We start from the raw sequence: 10,563 nt of genomic DNA, 5'->3' as shown, positions 1-10,563 counted from the left end.
TACACGTACAGTAGACTATGCCTACATGTGTACGTCTAGCTGACCAGGTTGTTAAAAATCAGTTGGACACAGTCTATTTACTTAATGGTCAGAGAGGGTGTGGCCTTACTGTCAATTTAGACTTATATCTCAATAATAAGTCTTAAGATTATAAAAAAAGTGTGAACTTGATGTTCCTGCAGTTACAAAATTATTGTTTGCCGCAAATGAATTGATCAAAACCACTAAATATTGACCTAACTCACTAATCAGATTCCCACTATAAACAGAAATTAAACACCACCACGAGACTCACAAAAAATTCGGAACCCCATTCATAGTATTGCATAGAAGCTTTTGGCAAAAAAAGTTTAACATTTTATAATAACCTACTGCTACTTTCAAGTGCAGATATTGACTCCCATAACTTCTACCAGCATCTTATTTTACCCTCTTCAAATGCAGACTGACTAAATAGTTGTTAACTGCATCATCTTTTTGATAATCAAAGTCCCATGACCAGAAAACAAAGATGTGCGTGTCAACCCTGACCACCTGTTGAAAAGATGTGCAAATTTTAATTAAACTTTTTACTTAGTAACTAAAAATAAATAATTAGAGTTTAGTGATTAATCAGTTTGATTCCAAGATCGTTTTGAACCGTAAAAAAATAGTTTGAGGCCTATCTATTCGTTACTTACTAGAGCACGTTTGATCTTGTTCTAGTTCTGAAATCCAAGCGATCATCGGAGTAAGAGTAGACCTATTACAATTGTATTCTGATTTTTGCTTGTCATTTATACATGTATCTATGAAACATTCTCAGCTATTGACCTGGATCGTACAAACCACAACGATGTCTTTTAATGATTTAAACTTCTTTTGAATAAACACAAAGTATGGCATAAATTGTTACAGGTTTTAAAATGGAACATTAAAGAACAACATTTTTTTATAAAGATAAATGTTACCGTCGGCTGGTCTTTTTTTTTCTATAAGAGCTAGTTCTAATGGACCACTACAACATTCTTTTACTTCTTTATCTTATTTTTTATCGAATCATTTCTTTATCCCAGTATCTATACTTATAGATAGGAAAAAACTTCAGTATTATTTTTTGTCTTTAAGATTAGTGTCCTACAGATATATTTTTAAAAATATAGTTACAGGTTAAGCTTCTTAAAAAATACTATAAGGAACCCAGTATAAAACAGAGTTGTCACATTAATACTTGCAAGTCAGAATGTTTAGTTTTATCCTGACGTGTGTTTTCGTGATTTGGAGTCTTGAGAGATCAGACGGAGCCCCAGAGCTGCTTCAGAATCCTGGATTTGAGAATGGAACCAATCACTGGAACATAGGTGGGTTTACAGCTGTGGCTCAGACTGCAGTTGTTCATGGAGGACATTCAGCACTGAAATGTTCAGGCAGGTAGGTCCATGGCATCCAATTGTTTACAATTAGGCACCATTTGTCTTGGAGATGTTCTTCTATTACATATTTTCATCTTTGGCCAAACTTTTTTACAAAGCTTTTATCAACTGGTAAAAAGTTTTAGCACGTTATTTCTCTGACACACAATCTGAGATCAAGTTGAAATTGTAAAATTATTTCTTTCACCTGCCAACACAAGAATTAATATAGAAAAATAACCAATTAGTTAATTAAATATTGGTAATTAATTATTGTGTTTAGGTATTTCGAACAAGGGAAAGAAATTGCACATGACTGAAGGGGTGGAATAAGCTGCATTAGTCCCCTTTGTAGGTCGCCGCTGTAAATTGCAACAAAGATACCGCTTTCAGACCTTGCGATGTATGGGGGCAGATGTTGTAAAGCTCATCTGTTTCTTTGGCAGACGGTTAATGAAGGTGTCATATAACCAGCACAACGACCAACCGATTTGACTTTCCCAACGTATTTCAGGTACTAGCAAAAGTAGGGTGAACCTAAAATTCTATTGCTACATAAAATTATGTGGTAAATAAGTCTTGGTACTTTCGGAATTTAAGTTAACTTACCCAAATTCCAAAATACGCCGAGTAATCTTTTGTTTGTGAGGTGCGGTGGCTGAGTGGTGAAGCGCTTGGCTTCCGAATCCGGGTCTCGGATTCGAATCCTGTTCAAGACTGGTTATTTTAATTTCGGGATAAGGTCGCCCCTGAGTCCACCCAGCTCTAATGGGTACCTGACATTAGTTAAGGAAAAGTAAAGGAGGTTAATCGTTGTGCTGGCCACATAACACCATGGTTAACCGTAGGACACATCATCTGCCCTATAGATCGAAAGGTCTGAAAGGGGAACTAAAGAAAATCTTTTGTTTAGTGGAAGAGGTAACAATATTTCCTCTTTTCAAAAAAAGAAAAATTCCGCCAGGTAAAACAATGAATTAGTTGAGTCTAAATCTTTAGCAGGCACGACTAGATTAGACTTCACATGCAGCTTGAAAACTATTGACTGATTGTCCTAATCGTGGACCACGATATTAGCATGTTCGAAAGTTCTACAACCTTAAGGTTCCGGAGACCATATATCTCCCTTACCTATTTAATCTTTTATGTAGAAACACGAAACTTCCAGGTTTCGATATGTAAATAAACTTCCTGTTTACACTTCTCTTGGGAACTTGAAGCCAACACGATGGGGCACTATTCATTTTTTCGTGTCTTTAAGTTTGGTTCAAGCCAATTTCTATCTCTATATCTATATTAGTTCATTTATTATGACCTGTTTAAAGAGCATACACATACATTTAGCTACACTCTACTCTTACACAATTAATTAGAGTGTTAAACCTAAAGATAGAAAACTATGAAATATCATAAGAAATGCCCCCACCCACATACCCTTATTCAAAAAATTACATGACAAACAAATAGAACAGCAGGGTGGAAGATTACAGAGAAATCAATTATATCCACATTGCCGTTCTTGTAGAACTCAGACCTGGCAAGGACCGTCTCAAGATGTGGTGGTCAAGCCTGGGGGTCAATACGCTTTTAGCTCGTTCTTCAAGCTAGCCGCTGACGTCCCTGGGGTCTCATCTCAGTCTGTCGCTATCAAGATTCATTTCAAGTTTAAAGACACAGGTAAGACACTAGCGTACCATCTGAGACATAGATCTAAGTGTTATAGAAGCCAATGTGAACTTTATATGGGCGGAAAATTTATTTTGTTCTAGAAATAGAACTTTGAATAAATAGATTTGTAACAAGTGTATTAAGTTATACGGCATGGAATTGAAAAAACGACGCTGTTAAAATATAAGGAGGTTCTAACTAACATCTCAGATAACTGTACACAATCTAATTTTTTTCCCGAAAGGGAAATAGCCGCTATTAGTTTTGTGTGGAATGTCTGTACGTCCGTCCGTCCGTCCGTGTATTAAGCTATGTGGCATGGAATACAAAAACAACGCTGTTAAAATATAAGGAGGTTCTATCTAACATCTCAGGTAACTAACTGTACACAATCTCATATTTTAATACAGTTTCAAATTACGCCTTCGTCACTAGGCTTAATGAAATGCTCACCGTTTCACTTGTTGTTTATTTTAGAATAATTTTAAATATCGTATTAAGTTAATCACTAAAATTCAACTTTAAAATCAACCTGCTATTGTGTTTAGATGCGTAGAGGTAAAATAGGGTTTTAGTCTGTCTGTTTGTCTGTCTGATACATTTCTCTTTTATATTTTTTCTCCCACTTTCTGTTCTCGGATCAAGTTGAAATTTCGTTTAATTACTTAATAGTGTTGTTGTTGTTTTAATATTTTGCTCTTTGAAATTATTTTCTATTTGTACAGGGGAAGATAATTTTTTCCAAATTACGAACAGGCCCAGAATCAAAGCAGCTGACGGCTGGGTCCAGCTTGGAGCAGATTTTTTAGTACCAACCAGAGGTGACTTTATAAAAATATTTATTCCATTTTATGAAACACGCCTTTATAGCATGATCATTGATGTGGATAAATTAAAATGAATCTTTTGTTATAACTGCATGAATTCGCTTTAAAAGAAATAAAGACATTGTAGATCTTCTGCAAATGTCGTAGGAATGTCAGCTGTTTCAAGTTACCTACTTGATTTGACGCCAAAGTTGTAGATTATATAGACATCATAAATCCATTGTTGTTACCGGTCGTTGACTTGTAGCACCAAACTGCTGGTAGACAACTAATCGTTGTAGGCGTAATATATCTTAATATACTTCAAATAACTTGAATGACTTTTTTGTGAACAAAACTAAATAGAAATTTGCTTATAATATAAACAAAATCAAGTAGACTTTTGTAATATTTGCTTTTACTAAATTGAACTTAAAATTAAAGTAGCAATTATACATAAAACACTGAGCCATAATCTTCAAGTACAAAACAAAACCAATAAAACACACAGAAAGACAAAAAGATAAAGGCACATTTCACATTCCATATGCTAGGACAAATTTAAACAAATGCTCCTTTTTCCCTAGTGCTATTAGAGCATGGAATGGGTTGCCTAAGTCAGTCAGGAAAACCAGTGACTGGGCAGAATTTAAGTCATTGCATGACTAGATGCATAACGCGTAGGACGTAATCATCTTTTTTAAAGATATGTGGTCGAGAGGCTAAGTACGCTTGACTTGGTTACCTATGAAGGGGGCTCGAGGTCAAACACCCGACTCTAGCAGAGCTGTGTTTACTGAGCGCCTTAAGGCGGCACTGATGAAACCTTCTCCCAGATACCCCCTGCCCCCACTGGTCTCACAAATGAGATTGGACCATAGCGCTCTGAGCATGCTATAAGCATGAAAGTAGCGCTAGAGAAAAGTTATAATTTGTTAACGTAACGTCTGTATTTTATAAGATAAGATAAGATAAGATGTAACTTACAATCTACAAATAAACACTCGTTCTTCTGTCTCGCGGTGTTCGACTTCAACTGAATTTAATCAACCGTTCAACCAGATTTCAAGCCTAATGGTCTTACTAGTGATAACATCAGCCAATACAAACATGCATAAAAGCTCCATAACAGGGGACTCTTAAGACCACGCGCAATCAGTGACAAACCATAACTAATGTCTCGTGTTAGTACATATCTATCTAACTCTATTGCTTTTTTTTAGTAATATTCTACTAGAGCCTCATTTAAGGTTATTGCAGATTGGAAAATGTTCTTGCTTTAAAAAAAATTATTATATTAATTTAGAAATTTATATTTTGGGTGGCATTTTTTAACGTTTATTAAAACTGTACAACTTCATCTCATCAGAACACACAGTGTCTTCCCTGTATCTCGAGGGTCCATCTCCCAGTGCTGAGTTCTACTTTGATGACGCCACCCTTACCGAGCTACCAGAGAATCCAAACTGGAAGACAGAGGCTGACCATCGCATTGAAACTCTGAGGAAGAGCAATATCCATTTCAAGTTGGACACTTTTATTTTTCCTACCTAACTCAGTATTAGTTCATTGTTATTAAATGAGAATACATTCGTCTTATTATATTGCAAGCTAACGTTAGTATGATGTAATATAAGCCATATCAACAGTAACAAATACAATTTTTTTTTAAATTAAATATGATGTTTAAAATTTGAAGAAAACTAAACGTACTTACATTAATTGTTTTGTTTGTATTTTCAGTGTCAATGTGGCTTCAAATTTTAATGTTAATGATCTTAAGCTTCAGGTTTGTAAGTTTTACATTTTGTTAACACTAGAATGAAAATTTGCGAACACTTTTTGACCCTCACACCGGTTCTTTGCTGATCCTTAGTGAGTCTACGATTAATAGACCTGACTTCCTCTCTTTTCAATGGTTATTGCTTTTTTTACCCGCTGGCTATGTGCATTACAAGATTGTCTTTAAAAGAGTATTTTATTCTTTAACTTCACCATAGCATAAGCATTTTTTGGTCCTATACTTCTTTCAAGATGTCATATGGCCCTAATATAGTTTGGGACTTTCATACTTTTTCATAGTTTTTGTGAATGTAATGTCCACACTGTATTATGTAAAAAGCTGATTATTTTCTCTCTTATCGGCTTTGAGATTTTTTTTTCAGGTGATTTTGAATGTTTTTCTAATTGCTTGTTCTTCCTATCTACAGATCGATCACACCAAACATTTATTCGGCTTTGGAACACAGTTACGTAGTGACTATATCGTTAGCCCAGACTATAAACAGCTTCAGAACATTATCTATTACCTGTTTAACTGGGCCACCATAGAGGAATACAAGTGGACTTACAACAGAGGCACCAGGGTAATTATTGTCTTTTATTTTTCTTCTTCAACGCTGTTTCGATATTTTCCCATGGCACAAACTGCAAAAGAGCCTACAGTCAAGACTATTCATTACAGAAGGCCTTAACACTGACCTGCGAAGTTGCAGCCTGTGGTCAGTTTAGACCAATTGCTCGTTCTCCTATGACGATTGATTTCGCTACAGGTCAGCAGCAAAAAGCTGGCTTGATGAAGACGTTGACAACTGATTGCTGTAGGCAGCACGGAAACCTACTCCCAGATACCCCCCCCCTCCAAAACTGGTCCAGAATAGATATTAGACCATAACAGAGTGACCATGCTGCAAGCATGATAGAATAGCTACAGAAAAAAAAACACTTGAAAACCTGACATTTTCTATCTTTGAAATTAATAAATATCCTTCAGTAAAAGCCATCGGTTTTGGTGGAAAGCGATATGTTCTAAAAATACTCTTTTTTTATTTTTTTAGAAATTAAAAGTATCGCTTATTTATAGCTACAAATTTTACTATAGGGTTGCTCGTTGGTGCGCCACTGCAGATTTTGCAAGTCTAATTGACTTCTTATCAATTTTTTACTCCGACCTCTGAATCATTATGAAACTCTCAAATGAAGAAGCAAGTTGCCTTTATGATGTTCACATAATCTGACATTCATTTAAAAAAAAACAATAAGATTTTTGTAAACATCTTCATTTCAAGTATGAGACACCAAAAGGCCGCCTGCCATGTTCTTACATCATACATGAGATGGTGGCGACAACATCATCTTCTTAAATGACTGTCAATAAGTTGTTATCTACTAATCACTTTGAGAAATACAAAAAGTCTGTTTTTTTGTTAGATGGAATTTTGAAAGAAGAGTCGTAAAGAGAACAGTATATACATTCTGAGATGTCATTGCTATTAAATAGTCTTTAATAATGAAATGTGACGGCGACTGTATTAGTTTGGACACTATATAAAGCATTAGCCCATTGGCGGAAGAGGTAGTGATCTAGACATATTGTGTGGCCAGAAACAATTCATGAAATGTGCTCACTAGACAAGGTCTCAATGTGACCTAAACACGGATTGAACGCCATGATTGCTCTCAGTTAATTATAATAATATGGCTTGTCTTAGAGTTCGAAGTACGCATTTCATTATGGAAACTTCCATTAAACATGTGTGGGTGTGTGTGTGAGAGAGAGAGATAGAGAGAGAGAGAGATAGAGAGAGAGAGAGATAGAGAGAGAGAGATAGAGAGAGAGAGAGAAACAGCATATGATTTATTTAAGATCGTTAATATCTAATATTTGTGTTCACCATTAAATTGTTCAATCTTAAAATATTTCGTATTTTACTAAATGAAACAGAGCAGAATTTCTGTCTATTCTGTTTTAAGGAACACCCAGATTTTACGATGGCTGTGGCTGCAACTGATGAGCTCCGAAAACATGGGTATATCTTTTTTTTTACACATCGTATAGGTCCCTCTCTCTCTCTTTCTCTCTCTCTCTTTCTCTCTCTCTCTCTCTCTCTCTCTCTCCCTATATATATATATATATGTTATTTAACATGTATGACTAGATTGCACATGAAATGCGTAAGACGTAATCATCTTCTCTTTTGAAGTAACGTCTGTAATATATAAGATAAAATTTAAATACAGATTTTATCACAAGTTATGCCAATTTTAGTATTTTTGTCTTTACACGAATTTATTGAATATCTTTTTTTTTTAACAAATCATCTGTTGTAGGTTAAACGTTCGTGGTCACTGCATGTTTTGGGCAGTAGGTGGAGCCACTCAGCCAAGTTACGTGACCGCCATGTCTGGACAAACTTTAAAAGATACAGTCGTTGAACACATACGTTACATGACTGGCATCACTAAAGGGAAGTAAGTGTGTCGTCTCGTCTGCACACAGCAGAACAAAAAAAAAAGGTCTTACAGTGCTGTATTACCTGCAATAAAATGCTTCCTATGTGTTTAAAATAGCCTCTGACATGACCAAGTACTGGCCTTTACGTGTGGCTTGGGTATTGGGGGCCCGGTGGTACTTTTACAATAATAGGAGAATGGACAATGGTAAGAAACTAGTAGAAACGACTCTCAATCGTTTTCTGGCTACCCACTAAGGATAAGGAAAACCCTGAATTCAAATCTCTGCTGCCATGCAGATGTACGTTTACATGGAGCCACCTCTGAGAAAAAAATCAGGTGCCGGCGACCCCATAGGCATCTTGCAGCACACAGCGCTGGCAGAACAAGCGACGCTGTTGATACCCAGCTTATATTGATATTTAGATATAGATACAGGAAAGTTTTTAATTCGTTGCGTATTTCTCGATCTAAATTTTTGTGTTTTTCTATTTCATTTGGGGCCCACCTATTTACTTCGCCTAGTGTTGTTGTTTTTTTTTGGACATGTCCGTTCCGTGGAAACTGGGGGAATCATTGTGAGCGACAACATTCTGACCATAACTAATGCCCAGGCTTCCATCTCATTTCTCTGAGATAACCCCCCCCCCCCCAAACGTTCAATGACTGAACGGAGCCATCAGCTAGATGAGCGAAGAAACAAGACATTAATACTGTAATCCAGTCGTATTGTAATAACAATCTTTTCTATAATACAGTAGAACTGTGTGGACGTTTGATGTCAGTTCTAGCTAGTACATAGCACACACAACTGTCAGACTCTTAAAAACTTTTAACATGTGTCTGAAACTAATCGTGGACTTTCTTTGCCTGGACTCTATTTCATTGTACTCGTTACACAAATAAAAGTTTTATTAAATGTGTAATGATTTTTTTAAACATTTCTAAACCCTCAATTCGTAAAACAAAACTTAAAGTTACCATTCTAAATTAAATCATATCTCTGGATACTAAACAATGCTTATATTTTGTGAACATTATTTGCTAGGCTTTGAAAGAACAAAATAAGAGACCTAAGGGACTTGTATAGTAGGCTAAATGATTTTGAGGTCTACCTGTTATTTGGGCTACTATTGAAAAGGGTGCTGTGAAGTCAGTTACTTTAAGCTTTAAATCATAACCAAGTCTCGATACCACGATCGACAGCCGAATGAACCCCTACTTGACCACCCAAGCGTGGTCGAGAGGCTAAATACGCTCGAACTTGGCTTGACTACCTATGAAGAGGGCTCGAGGCAGAGTTGTGTTTACTGAGCACCTATAAGCAGCATGGAAAAACCTTCTCCAGGATACCCCCTCCCCCCACTGATCCACAATAGAGATTGGACCAAAGCGCTCTGAGCATATTTTAAGCATGAAAGTAGCTCTATATAAAAGTTATGATTTTGCATTATGTTTACTAAGCATTTTAAAGAGAACTACTATAAATGTTTTGTAAATATCACAAGTCGACGTCTAGATACAAGCTTGTAAGTTACACATATAGTGTATATAAACGTGTACCTGCCCTTAACTCGTTTATATATCATTTCCCCAGACTGTCTCACTGGGATGTCAACAACGAGCTACTTCACGGGAACTTCTATGAAAGCAAGACAGGAGATGACCACTACACACAACACATGTTTAGGACAGTACACTCACTGGACCCCACCCCAAAACTTTTCCTCAATGACTATAGTGTCGTGGCCAATGGCGAGTACACTCTGGTAGGTACTAGGTACAGAGGTTTACATTTTGTGAGCTTACTTATCGTGTTCATCACAGATTAACTATAAACCTAAGAAAAGGTGAAACTGGCAGCAACATATTAAAAATGTTAAGTGAAGTCCATTTAAACTATTTCAGGCTTATCTTTCACAAATCCAACAATTCAAAGCTGCCAACGTTGGACTAGGGGGTGTCGGTGTACAGAGTCACATGCCTTCCAACACTAAACCAAGTCCTACAGCACTAAAGGTAAGCTGGTTAATTATAATTACATGTTATGGATGTTAAGTATTTTCGATACGAGGATAATTTGAGTAATTTTAGCGTTTTTCTCTAAGAAACCTAATTTTTAAAAATTCATATATATAAATAACATTTATCTTTTCAGCATAGGCTGGACATCTTGGCCCAAGCAGGAGTGCCAATGTGGGCTACAGAAATGGATATGGTGGTACATGATGAAAACTCCAGAGCTGATTGGTAAAAAATCATTTATTGTAATAGAATACGATTTTGTAAAAATGATTAAGACTGCGTCCGGAATCCATTTATTAGAACAACCTGGACATTGACAATTATTTAATAAGGACAAGAAAACTGCTTCACTGAATTAGTTGTCTCAGCTTTCTATAACTCTTCTTAAGTTCATCTAATGCATACAATGAACGAATGTTTTAGACCATTATCTAAGGTTC

The 10,563-nt window shown here is 36.1% G+C and overlaps 1 protein-coding gene across 1 annotated transcript in view; it reads left to right on the top strand.

Moving 5' to 3' along the window:
• Positions 1 to 1,152: 1,152 nt before the first annotated feature.
• The window catches only part of LOC106075843 (uncharacterized), a 19,406-nt gene continuing 9,995 nt past the window's right edge, over positions 1,153 to 10,563 (top strand). The window contains exons 1-11 of the mRNA XM_056020300.1: positions 1,153 to 1,410; positions 2,917 to 3,068; positions 3,785 to 3,880; positions 5,235 to 5,391; positions 5,609 to 5,654; positions 6,076 to 6,231; positions 7,619 to 7,674; positions 7,976 to 8,116; positions 9,696 to 9,867; positions 10,007 to 10,117; positions 10,257 to 10,348. Of these exons, the coding sequence (XP_055876275.1) occupies positions 1,223 to 1,410; positions 2,917 to 3,068; positions 3,785 to 3,880; positions 5,235 to 5,391; positions 5,609 to 5,654; positions 6,076 to 6,231; positions 7,619 to 7,674; positions 7,976 to 8,116; positions 9,696 to 9,867; positions 10,007 to 10,117; positions 10,257 to 10,348 (1,367 nt within the window). The 5' untranslated portion in view covers positions 1,153 to 1,222. The remainder of the gene's footprint in view (positions 1,411 to 2,916; positions 3,069 to 3,784; positions 3,881 to 5,234; positions 5,392 to 5,608; positions 5,655 to 6,075; positions 6,232 to 7,618; positions 7,675 to 7,975; positions 8,117 to 9,695; positions 9,868 to 10,006; positions 10,118 to 10,256; positions 10,349 to 10,563) is intronic.

The sequence above is a fragment of the Biomphalaria glabrata genome, chromosome 1 (assembly GCF_947242115.1).
Source record: "Biomphalaria glabrata chromosome 1, xgBioGlab47.1, whole genome shotgun sequence".
NCBI classification, from domain to species: domain Eukaryota; kingdom Metazoa; phylum Mollusca; class Gastropoda; family Planorbidae; genus Biomphalaria; species Biomphalaria glabrata.
This window is presented reverse-complemented; position numbering and strand designations above follow the sequence as displayed.